We start from the raw sequence: 19,569 nt of genomic DNA, 5'->3' as shown, positions 1-19,569 counted from the left end.
TCTTTCCTGACTGAATCATTTTTGTCCCAGTAGTTGAAATTTTGACTAAGTGGCTTTGCTTCAGATGAAGAGTAGGAACCAAAGCTAGTACCTACTCATTGATTTGTAAGCCTAACAGGTTAGACAAACAAAGGGTCTCCAGTATCCCATCCTTAATTAATACTGGCCAAATGCATGGTTTGGAACTGACAGTTACTCTGGAGTATGTATTGGTTTAGGGAGATGGTTTTGTTGGTGTATAACTAGAAGTTCAGTCAGCTTTGCTCTGCTGAGCCTTTGAAATATCATAAATAAATAGCTGTCCTCCATTTAATTATAAGAAATATGAAAGGGACATTTACCTATTGTGCTATTAGCAGCCTTTTAAAACTCTAAGCAGCTGCACAGTGCAGAAGTTCAGTAAGGATTAAGCAGTCATTGTTCAATAGTGTATCAGATGCCTCCTGCTTAAGATCACCATGAACGGTTTACAAGAGCATGAACATTTCATACGGTGAGACGCATTTGCAGTGGAGTTCCCTTTATTTCAGAACATTAAAGCACACAACCATTAAATACACTTAACATTTCTACTGTGCTATCTAAAAAGCTACGCTCAAAGGTACACACTGCACAGACCTGGTGGCATCCACTTCAAACAAGTGGAACATCTAAATCAAAGCAAAGGCTTCACATAAAAAATAGATCTTACTCTCTGCAACTGTATTCTTAAAAAAAAATGATGGGGATGATGGGATTGAATGGAAAGAAAGTGGATTACTGAAGCAACAATCACCTCCCAGATTTAATGCAGGATGTTATTTTTATCAGCTCATCTGCAGCAGGCAGAAATGAAAGCTGATTAAGGCAAATGCTTCTTAAGAAAGGCGATTTCTTGTAAACAACAGAGAAATTATTTTTTACTTCATCAGAAGCTTTTTCTGGAGTGACACTTGCAATGTCCCAGGCCCTGGGGGGACCCCTGCCCCTCTCACTGCTGCTCTCTGTCTCTGAAAGGATTACATGTTGCTTTGTGGAGTGCCAGCTTGCAGCTGGCTGTGGGTGGAACTGAGCTTTCTTCGCAGGTGGCTGCAGCAGCAAAACATGCCACCAGAAGATTTTTCCAGCAGTCTGTCTGGCCTTCAGAATGTGCCTGACCTCAGGGCTTTGGTATCTGACTGGCAGTGTAGTGTTTGCAACATTTTGTGGGTTGCCCATGTCCAACTATTCACCGGCACAACAATTCAGTAAAAAAAGAGTGAAAGTGTAATAGGAAAAAAGTACCTTATTTTAAAGCCATATTAAGAAAAACTAAGCTATGCTTTCATTTTAAGAGCTGCTGTGCACAAATGCTTTGATCCCAAACTAATCAGTGTCTATTAATTAATTGGCACCTAACCAACATAAGTCACTAAGCAGTCAAGTTTTTTTAAGGGGAATTTCCTCTTAGCATCTTCTCATGTCCTGACTTGGAATTTTCCTGCTTTTGTAATGTATTTGACACCTTTAAAAGGCTTGTATTTTTCTCCATACATGTCTAGGCGATTCACTTTCAGTCCTGAAAAAAGACAGAGACAAGTACAAAGTTAAAAGCAGAATGCTAGGAATCACCGCAGTCTGATTAGAAATCCAGCTGTCTTGAGAGCACATTAGGATTGGTTAGGAAGCTTGTTTTCCTTTCTTTCACAAGTTCATCTGGTTTGGAGTGGCAGATGAGAACATTCTTGTCACCTAATCATAGCTGTCTTGGCAGGGCAACACCTTGTTTCTCTTCTACTCCATAAGCCAACATCCTCCTTCCAAGAGATGAACTGTGGAACAACAGAGTCTATCTTCCACAGCTCCTGTACACTGCACTCCTTTCCAATCATGGAGATGAAGCAAAGGACAAGTTTTAGAATTCTTTTCACTCCAAGTCATAATTGCAAGAACCAGCAATCCCTCTGCTATTCCTTGAGGAAGGCCAGTAGCTATTAAATACCTACAGCTTCAGGCTGTTCCGTGCTTTCTCACACGTCCGTTATCTTTGGTGTTCAGCCACTGGACCAGCTGTATCCTGCTGGATTTAAACTAGCCGAATAAACTGCAGGATTGTGTTCTTACACAGGAACTGTTATTTACTCCAAATAGCCTAGGCATCAAAAAGATCACAGCCTGGTACCTATCCAGAAAGGTACCACGTGTACTACCACCAACTCTCATCCCCTGCCTTCAGGCATCCTCCTCCTCCGCCTCTCTGAGTGAGTTCTTGCATTGTTAGAGCCTTAATCCTGCAAAGCTTGCTTGGAGAAGCACTTTACACAGGGACATCTCACATGATTTAAGTGTTTGCAGACTGAGGCATTGTCTGCTTTAAAATTACTTTTGCACTTACCCTATAGATTTCATTCTGCTTTTACTTGCAAATTGTTTCAAAGATGAAAAACTAACTAGCTCCAGAAGGAAAGAATAAGAGGGCATTCTTCAAAATGAATGCATTTTTATGACCACTAGAAAGAGCTTTAGTGGTACAAGGCTAAAGCATGTCAGGAGCAGCACACTAAGTAATCATGCATCAATCTTCACTAAAAGGATACGTCTGCATGTTTAATGCACCAGTCAACAAAGAAAAATCCATTCTTCTGTATACTTCTCCCAGTCCTTGAGCAACACAACTGGGAATTCACAATTCCCAGCAAAGAAATCTTCCATCAAGGGTAACTGTCAAGTTTGGGTAAATCAGACTTTATCATTTTGGATCAAGATGACTTCAGAGCTGCACCTCCAATTAAATGATTAACAGTTTCCCATTTCATTTCCTACACCAACTTGTTCTGCCAGCACCAATTTCATGTAATACTCCCCCACTCACCTGAAATTGCAAGCTGTTGTATCTTAAACTGGATGTTTAAACTTGGGTTCTCCTCTGGCTTGGGGGCTCCAGACTGCAGGTTCACTATGCCCTTCAGGTTTGGTAGCTTTTGAGGGGTTATTTTGCCCACATCCCATGTTAGCACCTTGTCAGGAAGGAGAGAATAGTAGTAATAGCATTGTAGGAAACAACCTATGAGGTCAAGTTTATGTTCAGGTTTTGGTTTGCAGGCTGGGCACCAACAGCAGCCTGGGAGCCCTGAGAATTACCTCACTGGCTGGGAGAGGGCTCCTGCAGATACAGGGTCTTTTTTCTCACCCTGTCATTGTGGGTCTGTGCACTGAGAACATCTTGTTCCCTTTGCTAAGGATAATTGATCCTGATGTCTGTTTGGGTCAGCTGGATCCATGAAGCCAAGACAATAACCAGCACCAAGACCACAGGAACTTAAACACAAGAATGAGATGGGTAGGAGCAAGGCACTGACCAAAGGAGATAGTCTAAGCTAGACTTTCTCAAGGCTCACTTGTTTGCCATTGATTCTTACACTCATTGGAGAAACGTGGAACCAAGCAGGCCCTTTACTCACCCACAAGAGGTGGTTTGTTTGTCCTTAAAGTCATAAATGCAGGAAGACCTCAATTCTCTAGGCTTTTTAAATTTTTTGCAGTTTCAATTCACCTAGTTATCCCAACTCTTGATAAAAACACAGTAACATTTATTTCTGCAGAGAGGGAAGCACACCTTAATTTTTTTTTATGGTGCTTTTCTTTTAAAAAGATCAAGGTCTATTGTTTTTGAAACAAAATGCGGCTTGGAGAGCTTTCCCTAACAATTTTAATGAATTGCTGACTGAGATATTCCAAGGGCAGCAGAAAGCTCAGAGCAGGGTATTAGAGCCAGCAGAATGGTTTGGCTCAAACTGCTTTTCAGCAAAATGGCTCCTGGGTACTAAAAGGCTTCAGGAGCTTTATGAAATTTAGGTCTCAAACCCCAACTCAGAGGCAAGGAATCAGGAGCCCAAGACATGTCTTTTCAGACACTTTATTTTTCTGTGTGTCTTTAGGCAGATCTTTTGGAAGAAATTTTTTCTCATCTCCTGCTCCCAGTTTTTCTGTCGGCCCATTTTCAAGGCTAGTGCAATTTCTTCCGAAAAATATGTTTCCACAACATAAACGCAAAATATATCATGGCTGAAACTATCAGCAAAATACTGCTGCATCCACTAAGGAAAGATATTAGCAGGTGTAAGAGCAGGGTGAATAGAGAGGGAAGGGAAGGAAAAACATACTGTCAAAGTCAGAAATCAGAGCTGGTGTGTATCCAAGTTTGAAAAAGCAAATTTTAAAGGTAAATTTTTAATTCATAAACATATGCTGAACAGAGCTCTCTGCCCTGCCAAGTGTGGAATACTGTTCCAGTGTTCTGCAATATGTGTGACTTGTAGTAATGCCATCTTCAATATTTAAATAAATAAAAATTCATGACTTACTTTAGTAACTGGATCAAATGTATAGCTGCCTTGTGTAGCAGTGAGGTTCATGTTAAGTACGGCCTTTGGCATGTGAACGGTCATGACTACTCCTTCTACTGTTTTCCCCATATTCTGTTTTGGTCCAATGGTAACATCAAATCTTCCTGAAGAAGTATTTTCCTTAAAACTGATCATGTGCTTCACATACACAGGAATTGCCACCAAGCTGAAAAGAGAAACAGTAGCTGAATGCATCCTGGTTACTTCTCTGCTTGAGAAATTAAAACACTTTCTCATAAATGGTTCTTGTGTTTCTAGTAGGAGTTCAAGTTAGAACTGGTTTGTTTCAGAAGTGATAAGTGAAGTGATACTCTGCTCTTCAACATCATTGCTGAAATGATTTTATCAGCAGAGAATCACAGGAAAAAATATTTTCTTTATTTTCGTCCAAATACCTTGTCCTAGTCTCTCTTAATCTGGTTGCTGGTGGTTTTTTTTTTTTTTTTTTTTTTTTTTCAAAGTAGTCTCACTGAGCAAAATCTCAGAAGAGCCACTAGTCAGATCAGGCTTTAGTTTGCAAATATCTGCAGTTTGGACTTTTTTGCTTTACTCTCTTCATGAAGCTCAGAGTCTTCCATGTACACAGAGACTTACTCATAAAGCATCTAGCACCAACAACAGCTACTAGGACTGAATAGCCCTATATCACTGTCATGTGTGATTTACTCCACTGAAAAAGTATTGCTGAGTATCTGCAGGTCACTGAAAAATGGTTTTCTTCTTTTAGTAGGGGCAGAGCAACAGCTGAGACAAAACCTGAGCACACACATTTCAGAACAATGCAAATTCCCCCTTTACAAGGAGGAATATGCTGTTACTCAGGTGGCAAGCAGCAGGTGGTGTAGCTGGAGGAGCAGTGTGCTGAATGGAAACGTACTTCTGGGAACTGACGCGGTAGGAGATGAGTCTGAAATTGCCATCGGGGGGAATAAAGGAAAGGACTCGCTCAGACTCCCAGCGTTTGAACCGAATACATGGATGGAAGCTGACGTCATCCAGCAGCCGTGGGTTCTGGAAGGAGTAGCACAATGGTAAGTGAAATCTCATCAAGTACCAGCACTTCGAGCTAGCTACTGAACTCTACCCAATTCCTATTTCTTAGACTTTTCAGAGACATGTTACTGAGCTAGCTGGATTTCTGATCTGACGCGGTACAGCAGCTCCTGTGAGGGTATTTTTATGTACACACAAAAGCCATTCCAACTACTGAACAATGCAGCTTCTACAATATAATGCAAAACTTGTTACTTCATATGTGTAACACATGAAATAGTGATCTTAAAGTTTAACTCTGATCACTAAGAACAATAAATCCTGAGCAATTAAGATTCCCAAATATAGGCTGAATTTACCATGAAAGACAGAGAAAGATCTGGCATTCCTGAGAGCTTTATACATGAATCAATAACACCTTGGATTTCTGCAAAGACTGTGGAACCTGCAGAGAAAAACAAGACACTTGACTTAACATTATTTTGAAAGGCCTAACAGATGTGGTGAAGTGCAGCTAGAGGGCACAGATGACATTTGCACAACACTCAACAACATGCCAAGCCCAGCTAGGAAAGGTCATTCCAGTTACCTGTGTCCTGGGCAGCTTGCTAAAATACATGAGCCAGAGCAAACAGCCTGTTCCAAACTGGTTCATGATACTTGTGCCAGCTGTTACACAGGACTTGTACTGGATGTGCTTGAACTGGTTGCCAGCAATAAGCAAATAAGAATTTCATAACATACCAGCTCTGAATCTTTTCTTTCATCCCTGTCCCTAGTCTCTAGAAAACCAGCAAGTTGTGTAGTGGTGTAGTGAAGTTGAAGCACATCAAAGCAGTAATGTCAAAATGCAGTAAGCTGGTGCTAACTTTGACTTTCACAAGTAAAGGATCTTTAACAATGAAATTAAATATTCATCCTGATGTTAAATAAATCTATAGCAAAAAAAACCCCAAACCCCAAAGCAAGAGTACCAAGCATTTTACCCAGGAAATGCTCATTTCCTGAAATATCTTCTAAGTATAAAAAGGCATAAGCAGGACCCTGGACTAATTAATTAACTCCACATGCAAAGGTAATTTTAGAAGATAGGTAGAAACTGGCTTATCTAGGCGAGGGAAAGGTGAAATGGTGGCTTTATACTTTGTTTGAAAAGAAGTGATCCTGTTTCAGGTTAAAGCAGTTGACCATATCCCTGTGAAACAAAATACCCTCCCTATTCTAGGGGAGCAACCTTATCTACCTTAGTCTTGGTGAAGGCTATAAAAAGGGGTTCTTGCATTGCTAGTCCCCAGGGGATCAGAGCAGAAAAGAGTAGCTATGACTACTGCAGATAGGAAATGAAACACTCAGTGCACACTGATTTGACCTGAAATATACACAGAAATTCACTGTGGCCTTGATTGTACATTCTCAGAATAAGCACTCACACTACTCCTGGGAATCCTAAGGAGCTAGGACAGCAACACAGTCATCAGCATGTTCTATAAGGACCCTGTGAGGGCCACTTAGAAGAAATACACTTAAGCTCATCACTTTAAATTGAATATTTCTACCTAAGGAATAAATGCATGTACATAAAACATATGCAAAAAAATAAGAAGGTTGGATTGTATTCTCTCTAAAACATCATTAGCTACATGTAAACACACTCGAGAAACAAATATCAGTTTGCAAGGCATCTTACCTGATTTGTCTATAATTGCATCAATTTCTTCAATGACATCAAAATAGGCTTCATTGTTTGTGTATTTTACTCCCGCTCTGCGCCAAGGAATGTTGGATAACTGTCCAGTGGGAAGTGTGTCTCCCACATTACTACTGCCTTAAAAATGAAAAGGAGCTTAAAATCAGTAATTAATTACAAAAGGAATGTTTCAACCACCAAAATTAAAAATCAAGGCAAGGCTTGCCCCAGGTACTGTAGGCTAGAGCCTGGACCCTTCAATGTTATTTGTGAAGGCACTGGAGCCATCTGTCCAGACTAACAGCTTTCAGACTACATCTTGCACAGCAAAATACAATACTCAAGTCAGCAGGAGGTTTGAGTGGGAGTAGGTGTGGGGCTAGATCTTATGGAGGATTTCATCACTAATTGAAGACAAGACAGCTCCCTGTGAGGGCCTTAAGCCTGCTTCCACCTTCTCCTAAGCGTTTTAGCTGGATGACTTCAGGGCTGATTAACAGGTAAGAGTCATTAGCAAGAAAGATGTGTAAGAAGCCTTAGGGAGGGCTCCTACAATCTTTGCTTGGAGCTGGTGTTAGGCTGAGGGTCTCACCCTTGGTACCCACCTGAGCTACCCTGCATCAACATGACAGCCATGTCTCTACCTGACCATGTGTCAAATCGATCCAGACCCTGGCCAGACTGGACTTTCTGGCTTGACCTGTCCCATTCTGATGGATGTTACTGGCAATCACTGAGCTGTAGATGACCTGTTAATCATCTGATCCAGTCCCTGACCTGTTGCCTCAACTTCTGGGCTCCTGACCAATGATACCACTGTCCCTGCCTGCCTTGCTCTCACCCTTGGCTCCTGGTTCTCAATACCATCCAGCATGAGTAGAAGGCTTCCTGAGCTACCTAGTTACAAAGTAAATTGATGATACTTTAAAAAGGAAAAAAAAAGGTCTTATCACTTCTAAGGCTTAGGTGAAACAGCATAAACAACTCCTTCTGCTAGAAGCAGGTCTTGGGCTAGGGCCACAGCTCATGCTGACTTGTGCCCTTTAGCACAATAAACATGGTAGTGTGTCCTGCCATGTGAAACAGCTTCACTGAGAAGCTGGTGGCCAGCAAGTATCATTTCTACAAAACCTGCTTGGGCAGGCCCTATCCTGGCAGGCAGAAAACAGAAGTTTTCATTCCTTTGAGATAGCAGAATACTCAAAAAAAACCCTTGCTGAAGTCCACTCCTGTATGTGCTGTAACTCAGGGGGGAGGAGTTGCGACCATTGCTTCACTCCTACTGCATCTCTGAAGAGGAGCAGTTGCTGTTTCTGTCCCACAGTAGCCTTGCAGGGTGCAGCAGTGCTGCCAGGCCAGGTAGATAGAGACCTCTCAGGCTGCTGTTTCCACCTGCTCAGCGCTGAGCTGTTGACAGTGACAAGATGCAGGCTGCCTTGGGCAGGCACTTTAGGCTCCTAGGGAATTTTAATAAGTTTTAGATAAAACACTTATTTTCATAAGTGTAAATACTGGCATTCCAATACACATGTAAAAAACCTAGCTAAACTCCAAATAACAGAAATTAAAACTGATGAGATTTATACTCAAAGACCAAACCATATCTACTGCCTTAAAGACCAGCTCCTCTGAGCATTATGTGTGTGGCCCTGCAGCCCAACTACTCCCTTCTCTAACACAATGTACAAGTGACCGTCTCGCATCTCTCTGCCCCACGTGACACTCATGGCTCACCTCCCTTGCACCCGCTTGCCAGACAAGCAGATTCCACCAGCTCAGCTGACAGACATTTGGCTTCATCACTGCAAGACAGACCCATTTACAACAGCCTGAAATCAGTTGCGAAATCAAATCCATATGAATCCATGTGCTGCTCGGTGGTGGGGGCAGGGTGGAAGATGAGGACAGGCTACTTGCTTCCCTTCATGCTATCTGTTCCCACCCATCAAGGATTTATTACATTTCTATTATATGCCTTCCTATATGGATTTCTTACAAAATGCTTAACCTTCTCCAGTGCCCCATAGTTATTCAAGGCTTGGGGTGAGCTCTGTACCAATCCCAGAGCACCTGTCTCCAGTATGTCCTGACTGTGTGTCCTGAGCTGCTGTTCCTGAGGGACTTCAGCAGCTGTGGCTGAACCAGGCAGTGCCTCCGAGGACAGCAAAGGGGCCAAGCGTAAACTGCAAATAAGGAGGGACTTGTTTTTATTCAATTCCTATTGATGAGGAATGGCAGGACAGTGCCCTCACCTAACAGATTCACACCAATATATTATTTTTTAGCTATGAGAAATGATGGGCCTTTTTTTTTTAAACAGCCATCATTGCTGAAATTACATATTTTCATACCTGTGATGGAGTTGACGACAGAGCGCAAAATTGTAGGAGGCTTAATCAGCTCCTTCAGTATGTTGGATTCTGTTGCCAGTGGAAAGCCATTGTCCAGCATTTCTTCTAGAAGTTCATACACAATTACTACATTGTCCTTAATTGCCGTCTCAGAACATTCACCGAAGTAATCCTAAACAAATTCAGAGATTACAAAAGAGAGGATTTTTATTCCTGTTAGAATGCTTTGCAAAAGGAAGTTGGTTCTCTTTTTCTTACAGAAATCCTCCAATATATGAAGGCATTTTAGTGCCTAGATGGACTATTTCTAAAGTCTGATAGCAGCATATTGTTGATGTTATATTTATCACCTGACTGAAAATAAATACAAGCATGAACAGTGAAATAATGTAATGTGATGTGCTACTATTTATGTTACAAAGATCTTTCTAGTTGTGAACATTGACACATCTTCAGTTACAAGACTCTGGTAAAATAAAGATACTATCTTTTGGCAATGCTCAATCTTCAGAGTGTTTGCTTTACATAAAGTATCTGAAATTGGTTGAGAAGTGGCTTCTTTGCAGCCCTTTCCTCACTACAGAGAGCATGCTGCCCGACTACATGCTCCTTCTTCCCATCTACATAACATTAATAGTACAAAAGCTTACAGAAAAAAAACCCAGCATTTACAAAGTCAGATTTGGGTTCTGATACTTGTGAGTGCACAAAATAAACCTCTTTTTTCCTTTGTACGCTATAAACCTGTGCTTGACTTAAAAATTGCAGACAGAAAAGTCACTCACAGAAGGGTTTATTACCTTTCTCTAAAAGAAGTTTATACAACAAATCCCTTGAAGCCATTCTAGAATCATAGAATCACAGAATGTTAAGGGGTAGTCCCAACATACCCTGCCATGGGCATGGACACCTCCCACTAGATCAGGTTGCTCAAAGCCCCATCCAACCTGGCCCTGACCACTGCCACAGTTGGGGCATCCATAACCTCTCTGGGCAACCTGTTCCATTCACTATTTTACTACCCTCACAGAATAGAATTTTTTCCTAATATCTAGCTTAAATTTCCCCTCTTTCAGTTTGTACTCATTTCTCCTTGTCCAATCACTACCACTCCTGATGAAGAGTCCCTCTTTGGCTTCCCCATAAGCCTCCTTCAGACACTGAATTTTAAAATCATTGAATGGTGACAGACCTGGAAAGTATCTGCTACTCGGTGCAGAAATTCAATGACGAAGAGCGGTGGCACTTCTGTCTGTATGACAGACACAAAGAAGATTTTATCCCGATAGATGCTGATGAGGTAGTGATGTGGCGTTGAGATGACAGGAGGCACATTCTCAACATCGATTGCTTTCTCCTGAGCTTCGAAGAAATAATCGCAGACTGACTGGCTCACAACACTCTTCCAGTGCTTCTCCAAGAAGATATCACCAGAACAGTTTATAAGAAACAGGCTGTGGATCATTTTCTGTTGGAAACACATTAAAAGAAGTTAAAATAAACAAAAGGATATGTGGATTGACATTTCATATCCCAGATTCCCTTTCTTATGATGGTTATTCTTTATTAGCATGCACTGTGAATTTAGTAGAAAATATCTACTTTGTTGCTTTTCTTTGAATTCCATTTTCTTTATTTACAAGAACATTCCACAAAAAAATATTTGCCACTGGATTAAATTGCTAATGTATATCATAATGCAAGCATGAAGAAAGCACCCTCGTTTTCCACTTTCATCCCTATCTGGTATTTGTAATTTATTTCTTTAAGAAAAGCTGACTCCCATGAGCTGGCACTCGCTCAAACGTGTTTGCCGACATGAAAGAGTTACTTGTACAGAAAGTTTCCTATGGCAGTTGGCCTGGCAGTTGCCCACTTAACTTAGAATTGCTCTGTCTTAAAGATACAGCTCTTTAGCTTGTCAGCTTTCAGCTGTTGAACTAGAAAAGTTCTTTTTACTTGCTGGCAGATTAGTCTTATGATCTATGCCAAGCTGCACTTGGGTAAAGAGTTGGAATTCATTAAAAGTACACAAAATTAGCCATTTAAGTCTGATTTAATGGATAAAATTGCCTCAAATGTGCTTGGCATGCATGAAATATGTTTACATAAAATGTTTTTCACTTAAAAACTCACTTACGTAAAAGGGGAGTATAAACTGCAGGTAAGGAATGTAACTTTTTTCTTATCTCTTTAAACATTTACAAATAACATGCCTCAGCCACTGATCCTTCATTTTATTCATGGGGCAAGAAGCTTATGTGCCTATTAAAAAAATAATTCCAAGTCTATTTCTCAACTTTCAATGCGATAGTAAGTGAACTAAGTAGTTGATAAAATGAATAGACTATTATCTCTGGATCTACGGAGGAAACAAATGTTAGCAAACTTCAGTTTATCTCTTCAGCCTTTACACGAGACAGATACAATGCGTTGGCTGACCTGCGCATAATGATCCTCTTAAAAAATAAGTTAAAACTCGGGCTTAGAAAACAAACCAAACTGTAACCTCCACAGCAGCTTCTGAAGGTGAAGTTAACCTGGTACTCAATGTCAAGCATAAATTCATCTGTAGTTGAAGAAGCTGCCCCTGGCACTGGCTGGCTGTTCTTCCCATCTGCCCCTCAGGTATTGATTTGAATAGGTCTGTGGCTCTGCAATTACCTACATTAGGAAAATAGTCCAGCCAGAAATTGACCCAGCAAAAGGAGCTGTTGGTCAGACCAGCTTCCTAATGCAAGTTATTTCACTGCCAGAGAGTGCTGGAGCTGGCACAGGCCTTGTGGTGGGAATGGGTAGACGATAGCAATGGAGATCCAGAATTGAAAGTTAGCCTTTGGAGGAATTCAAACATGACTGGAAAGAGACCAGACAATTACTGGGTGTCCACAGCTTGAAACAGGAAGACCGCCATGAACTCTGCATGTCCAAGAGAAGCCAAACACACCTACCAAAAACCCATCATAGTTTTCATTAATTTTACTATGTTTGCCCCGGATAATGTGCTAAAACGCAGATAAAATTTGCTCCTTCTCTGTTAACTCTGGCACACTAATGTAAAAATAGCATGGAAGCATCTAGATGCACATGGCCCAGTCCCACAGAGATTTTAAGAGTATAAACACTGTATGACTAAATCTCATTCCAAAATACTGGAATAAGCACTTAGATCCACCCAGAGTGAGTTTGTGTTGCCATGTCTGAATCTGAACTACCCAGAGCAGTACTCATCTACCAATACACTTGTAACAATGAGAAATGGTCTGTCCCTCCAGATTTTCACAAAACAAAAGTGTGTCTTCCAAAGCTCACCAAAGACAGTGAAAAAGCACAGCTCAGGAAGGTTGTCAGCATGATATTTCCCTCCACCTAAGTCAGCAGATGTGGGAAGAGAGCCAAGATCCAGCTTTTCAAATTCTAAACTCCAGCTGCTCCTTCACAACCATGACAGCAACATGCTCATCTTCACTGGGGCCATGCCAGGTCTCAGATACCTCCTGCCAAGAGCATGCTGCCTTTGGTAGCCAACAAAAAAAGACCAATAGCCAAAAGGTGGACAAAAATATTCATCTAAGCCAATAGGGAATGTAAAGGGAAGTTATTTTAGAAACTGTGATTGCAAATTTGCTTAAAAGTGGGAAAGGAAACAAAGCTACAAAGTGTTATTGCATGTTTCTACTCTTTCCTGGACCAAATTAATCTCTAATTTAGTCTGTTAAAAAAACCAGAAAATATTAATACTGTGACCACAGCGTTTTTATAAAGGAGCCTTGACACAATTGCTTTAATCCACCTCCAGTAAACATGTTCTGTATTTAGCCAGTGTTGAACATTAAAGCCTTCCAAAATCTCCTCGACAGTCACACAAGGGTGGCAAGCATAATCAACCACTGAATGTCAGTATTGTTTGACACCACGGCTGCCACACATACGAAGGTGCTCAGCTGTAAAGCTTAGAATAGATCTCTGTACATTTTTAAATTGATACAATAGCATATCTGTTAACAAATATCAGACCCATTTCCTATTAAATGCACACAGAGCTGCATCTCAGAGTCCAGTACAAGCAGCACTGGTTAAGACTCCACTTCCAGAGGAGCTGATCCACAGGCCGCTCTGGAGGAGCTATGTTGGACAGCAGGCAGATTCCAATGATACGCTGGCAAAGAGTATCAGACACATGTGACAGTGTTTGCAGTGCTTCTGTTAACATTCATCCAGATTCTATTCATCTACAGATCAGAAATGTCTGCATTTGTCACAATATACTTTTAACAAGCACAGCTGTGCAGCAGACCACACAACCACAGCAAGCTCCTGGTGCACCAAGTGACTGTAATAGCAGGGCCCCTTCTTTTGCCCTAAGTTCCTCTTAGGGTATTAGACCATGACCTGATATGCAACCAAGGGAGGGCAAGGGCAGCCAGAAGGGGAGGAAGCACTTGGCCACTGCCCTTCTTTACTCATCAGCCACAAGCTGCCTAGGTACCAGCTGTGTTCATAGGAGTGTTTGCGTGGCCTTGTGGTGAACCGGAGCAGCAAACTGATCCAGGGGACTACGCTTGGCAGATGACAGCTTTGTAGTACCTATGGCATATGAGCAGTAAAATCCCCCCTGGCTGCCTACCCTATCTTCTAAGTAGGAAGATAGGGATTATAGAATTTCCCACGGCACATATTCTGCTTCTAGCTTAGAACTTCCCTTCAAATCCTCTCACATACTCCTTTCTTCCTTCACACGTTTTAGCAGTGTGCTAATTTGCTGCTAATTTGAAGTGCTCTGGAAAACTGAAGCTCTCTCCTTGCAGCCCAAGTGCAGAGCAGGCAGCTCCAGAGGCACAAGCCCTGCCCTGTCAGTCAAGGGGCTCAGCTGGTACACTTCCCAGTGCTCACTAGAATAAAGACGCTCTTACAGCAGTGGGGACATAAGTCTGTTATACACAAGATGAAGTAATTTGATTTATCCCATACACTGTCAAGCAATTGGTACCAGCTGATTAAAGACAGATTTCATGTTTAATATCTTAGAACTGATAACACTACAAAAATATCAATACAAGACACATAAACTATTATTTAACAAAAATTACTTACATTGCTCCAAGTACTGAAGATTTCCCTGTTACTTTATTTTTTTTGTGACAGATTTCATTTCAGACATGTAGAGATCGCTAAACTAATTTTGCAGTAGTAAACTAATTTTCCAGACTTTTTTGTCTCATCATAACACGATTTGAAAAGCAAAAAAACTGACAAATGCTGAACATAAGAAATCAATCCAGTAACATTAAAATTCCTCACACCAGTAGGTCAACAACAAAGTGTGTTAAGAGCTGCAGCACTTTGAGGGTAAAGGTCTTGAAACAAAGTTCCTAAGTTTTAAAAAAAACAGTAGCAAAAATACATCACAAGAATTCAGGAATCATGAGATTCTTCTCCATGTAGTAGTGTACAGAGACAGCACTTTGAGATGTCAGCACAAAACCGCTCTATGTAAGGTACTGAAGATGTTTCTACGACTATTCTATCGGACACGCCTCCCATCTCTCTGCTTTGAGGCCTACCCAAGAGCACACTGAAGGTGTACATGGATCATTATTTGCATCTAGGCCAAAGCAAACTGCTCAAGCTCATTTTCAGTACACTGACAGCCTTTCATGTTACTGCCTGACTGCAAGGCATCTTACAGGCTCTGCAGCAACAAGCAGCCCTGCAGTTTTGCAGCTTCTTCTCACTAACTTCCCATCCTTTGTCTGACATGCAAAACCCCATGTGATTCATCTCAGTCACTTCCATCCTACCAGAATCTGAAGTACACATAAAAGAAAACCATATTTTATCTAAGACACCTTCAATGAGCTGTTTCCACATCTCTAACTTTTCTTTTGACTAAATCTGGATCTGCAATGTTACTGACTTTCAAATTCTTGGCACGGAAACATCTGGACTAAAGGCACAGGAGGCTCACAAGACAAAAGTGGAGCTCACTGGCAAGAGAGAGAGGCTGCGAGCATGGGAAAAAAGACTGATTGCACATGCTTGTCCTTAGCTACAATTAAGTACTACAAAGTGTAATTAATGCAGAAATACTGTCAACAGCTGTTTTTTCATAACACTGAGCCGAGTTACATACAAAGCTCTGAAACCACGAAGTGAGGAATTTATCACTGACCTCTGCAATGCCCTTCAGAGCTAGTACTAATTACTGAAAATAGCTTCAAATAAGACCATCACTAGGAAAATATTCCACAGCTTCAATCTTCCCTGAATTTAGCATAGCTGCTTTGAAGGGTAGAAGAATTAGTGGTGGTAGACTGTCTGAGTCTCTGTTATGTATTTGTGGAAATGAACTTCTAGTGACAAGTGAATGGAAAGTAATCAAATGCTTAAAGTAATCTGGAGAAATAAGCTAAAATAGGCAGGTCTATTTCAATTGAAGCTAGTACTTTTGTCACAATCAGATAGTCAGCACTTCAGCTTTTTCCTATAAATTCAATATGTGCCACAAATGTGTTCCTGACCTCCCCAACCCCATCCACTGGCTTTCAAACCAGCAAACCTAATAAAGAGAAGTCCCATTAAACACCTGAACAACACTTTCAAGACAGCCAACATGGCAGCTCTGAAATACTGTGTAATTGGCAGGACCAACCTGAAACATCATTAGCAGCTGTGATTCAAGTTGATAAATCTGTAAGTCTCAGGTTTACTAAAACATGAATGTTCTGTAATTTCACAGGGGTTTTTTATGCTCCTATTATTGTTTGTGTGTTTTAATGATGCTGCTCAAGTGTCATGAATCTTTGTAGATATAAGATGCTCACACCTTAGGTATCTACACAGCAAAGTAAAAACATTTTTACAATCTTTTTTAAGAACTGTTTGTTGTCCCCCTCTGTTAGTCAAGCAAAACTTCATATCTACTCAACACCATGAAGTGCTTGTGTCTGTACAAGTACTCAGACATATTTTATCAGCAAGATCATCCCTATTAAAGACTACATGCTTTGATTCCCAGATGTTCAGCATATATTTATTTATCTTTGGTCTCATTTAAAACACTGTTAGTAACTTTCTGAAATTGTTTTTAAGGGGAAGTAGTCCTTTGAGAATACTCCAAAGTTGACTTAAATCAGTGTTTGGTATCCATAACAAAATCTGCAACATCCTCTGTGCTTTTACCAGTAGCAATTACAGCCTGCATGAGAATTTGTGCAACATTTAATCTACTGTCTGATGAGCTTTCCAATAATACACTCGCACGGCGCCTCTGTTCAATTTAGTTTCAGTATAAATCTTCTAACTGCTGGCAAGAGAGTTCCATCTCTTCTCAACAGAACAATATTAGATTCTGAAGAATCAAACAATATTTGATCCTGAATAACTGTAGTTCCCTTTGGGACCTGCAAGAATAGAAAGCTTTGCTGGAAAAGCAAGAGTTTCTTAGAAAAAACCCACACCAAAACAATTACAAGTTCTTTGCTAATACTGCATTTTTACATGGAGATGGAACATTTGAAGACAACTTACAACTGAATCAGTAGCTTTAGGACTACTAAGGATGACTTAAGAAATTCACTCTCTGAAAGCACTACTGAATAGACAGCTAGGGCCAAATGGACACAGATGAAGTGACTATCAGTTCACATATCGAGTGTCCATAGTATTTTCAGGAAAAACTGATAATTGAGCTCATATTCCAGCCAAACCATGAAGAACTCTGAATGGCCAAGGCAGCAGGATTCAATCATAGGATATCAAAGCCCTATGTCAAACCTCTTTGTGAAGATGTTTTCCACCACGCTCACCCAGCTCACTCCTCCAGTAAGTCTGACAGACCAGAGCAACAGTGCTACTAGCTTTATACTTCTGTCTTCAACAGGCTCTCTTTGAAGAGGCACTCCAGGTTCCAGAAGGGACAAGCACAGTGCCAGAGAGCCACACACTACTGAAACACTCCATCAGAGCCAGCAAGCATCACTGGAACTCTGCTGTGCATGGCAGCCCTTCCCAACGGTGTGCACTTTGCCCCAACCAGTCCAAACACAGAGGGCAGAAAAAAGGCACATAACCACTTGTACCTTCCTTCTCCTTCAAGAGGACAGAGCAAAGCAGCACTCTAATTCTTTTATCCTGTATCAATGAGTCCCATGGATGCTCTTATTCTAAGCAGGTCCTGTTAAAAGGCTGCCTTTCATATATTATGTTAAATAAGCATAAAAAAGATTTAACTTATCTTCACTGTATTCATTTTTTTTAAAGTTATATGAGAAGCTGTAATTTGGGGGAAAATTAAAGTGATATAAGAGGAAGGAACTTCACATTTTAAACAAGTTTTAATTTGGTTTATTGCCATAATTACAGCCCTAAAATACAGCTACCACTCGTCTCCTACTGTTCAGACTTCTCTACCTCAAAGACTTCAATTTCTCTTTTCTGAATCTCATGACAAGGTTTTTATTAAAGATTCCTCATGTAAGAAGATCTGTATATAAAGAATAACTGGGATTCAGCAAAATCAGACACGAGAGGGTATAGAGTATTCTTCAAATTTGATTTGCCATTTGCAAGGAATTTTCAGATATATACATACAGGCAGTAAAGAATCTGTCCTTTTTTTTCCCAAAAAAATCCTCAAGTTTGCTTGTGTTTTTGAGTTAGCACACAATACGAGACATTTTTTACAGAGAATTATAATTCAGGTATTTCCTCTTCTTTTTTTTTTAATAAATAAATGAGAAGCTATGTATGATTCAAACCCGCTGGGAACTGCCACAGCAGAATCATAAACCATTGTTTCCATCATTTACCTCTTGCATGAGTAATTGAAGTTGGTTTTGGTTTTCTTGTAAAATACCTTTTCCTCTCCAATACTGCAGTCTGCCTGCTATGAACACAAATTTTCACCATTCAAGTATGATTTTTTTGCCTGGTTGGTTATAGAAAAGCTACACTGAATGGTGACGCTATTCCTCCAGTTTGATTAACATTTAATGGGTATAAACGATTCATCATATACTGAAAAGATGGTAACTACATTACTAATTCACAGCAGATTTTAACTGAAACAAAAGAAAAGAAGCGACAACCTCCACTCAGTTACCGCTGGGTACTGAACAGGGCAGGAGCGATGTGCAGTGCCTAGTGGTGGATAGTAATGGGTTTATTCCCAGCGCATATGATGGAGATCGGCAGTCACAGGGCTCCTTGATAATTAATCAAGAACAGCACGAGTAGAAACACCACGGCTGCAGCAGGGCCGCTGAAGACCGACCCAGGTGAGCCGGCGCCGCTCCCTCGCCCGCCCTGCCCCTCCCGGCCTGGCCTTGCCGCGGGCTCTGCCGCGAACGGCGGCTCCCACATCGGCCCTGCTGCAGGCCCTGCGCACGATCCCTCATCCTGCGCCTCATCCCGGAGCACGAGCGGGGCAGATCCGCCACGGGGCTCTGACCCGACCCTGCCCACTCTCCGCCGGGCGGTTCCGCACCTCCGCCAGAGCCCAGAACAACGGAAAGGGGGGGGTGGTATTCAAACACGGCAACGATGTTGTATTTAAACAGGCACCGAACAACGGAAACGGAGGCGAGTAAAGCGGAAAGTCTCGGATTTGCGGGGCAGACTCCCGGTACCACCACTGGCGGGGATGTCAACCCGCGCCAACCAGCGCGGCCGGGACCGGGCACGGGCGGCTCCCGCCTGGCAGGGATCCCGTCCCCCCTGAGCAAAGGCAGCGCCGCCCGACTCCCTCACGGCCCGAGCCCTCCGCGCCCCACGTACCTCCCCCGGCCCGGCACGGCCCGGCCCGCTCCCGGGACAGCGGGGCAGCGGCCAAGATGGCGGCGAGGCCCGGCGGCGGCGCGGGGCCGCCCCCCGGCGGAGGCGCGGGCGGCCGGGGCGCTGCCTGCGCCGAGCGCCCGAGCACGGCCCCCTCCCTCCCCGGGCCCGCCGGCCCCGCTGCCACGGCCGCCCCTCACCGCCGGTCAGCACCGCTCAGCCTCGGCGGCCGGCAGGAGACAGGAGCGGCCCCCGGGCGCTAAACCCACCCGGGCCGGCGCCGCGGCAGCGCGCGGCTGGGCAGGGACGGCGGGCGACGCGGGCTCCGCTCCCCGCCCCTTCAGGAGCCCGGCGCGGCCGTACGTTCGTCCCGGCGCCCCCGCCCCCCGGTGGCGGTGCC

General features: G+C 42.4%; 1 protein-coding gene across 2 annotated transcripts; it reads right to left on the bottom strand.

Moving 5' to 3' along the window:
- Nucleotides 1-503: 503 nt before the first annotated feature.
- Nucleotides 504-19,569, bottom strand: AP3M1 (adaptor related protein complex 3 subunit mu 1). Of its 2 annotated transcripts, none has more exons than XM_038141146.1 (9): nt 19,439-19,569; nt 10,588-10,863; nt 9,396-9,567; nt 7,045-7,182; nt 5,717-5,802; nt 5,242-5,375; nt 4,323-4,530; nt 2,831-2,975; nt 504-1,537 (listed from the first exon to the last, which is right to left on the bottom strand). In XM_038141146.1, exons 2-9 carry the CDS (start codon nt 10,858-10,860, stop codon nt 1,437-1,439), a joined length of 1,257 nt encoding a protein of 418 aa, XP_037997074.1. In that variant the 5' UTR covers nt 10,861-10,863; nt 19,439-19,569; the 3' UTR covers nt 504-1,436. The 2 variants fall into 2 exon arrangements, with proteins under 2 accessions (XP_037997074.1, XP_037997073.1); XM_038141145.1 differs by lacking the exon at nt 19,439-19,569 and adding an exon at nt 19,173-19,305.

Source organism: Motacilla alba, chromosome 6 (genome assembly GCF_015832195.1).
Source record: "Motacilla alba alba isolate MOTALB_02 chromosome 6, Motacilla_alba_V1.0_pri, whole genome shotgun sequence".
Lineage (NCBI taxonomy): Eukaryota > Metazoa > Chordata > Aves > Passeriformes > Motacillidae > Motacilla > Motacilla alba.
The sequence above is the reverse complement of the archived record's forward strand: the minus strand, read 5'-3'. Positions and strand labels throughout refer to the sequence as shown.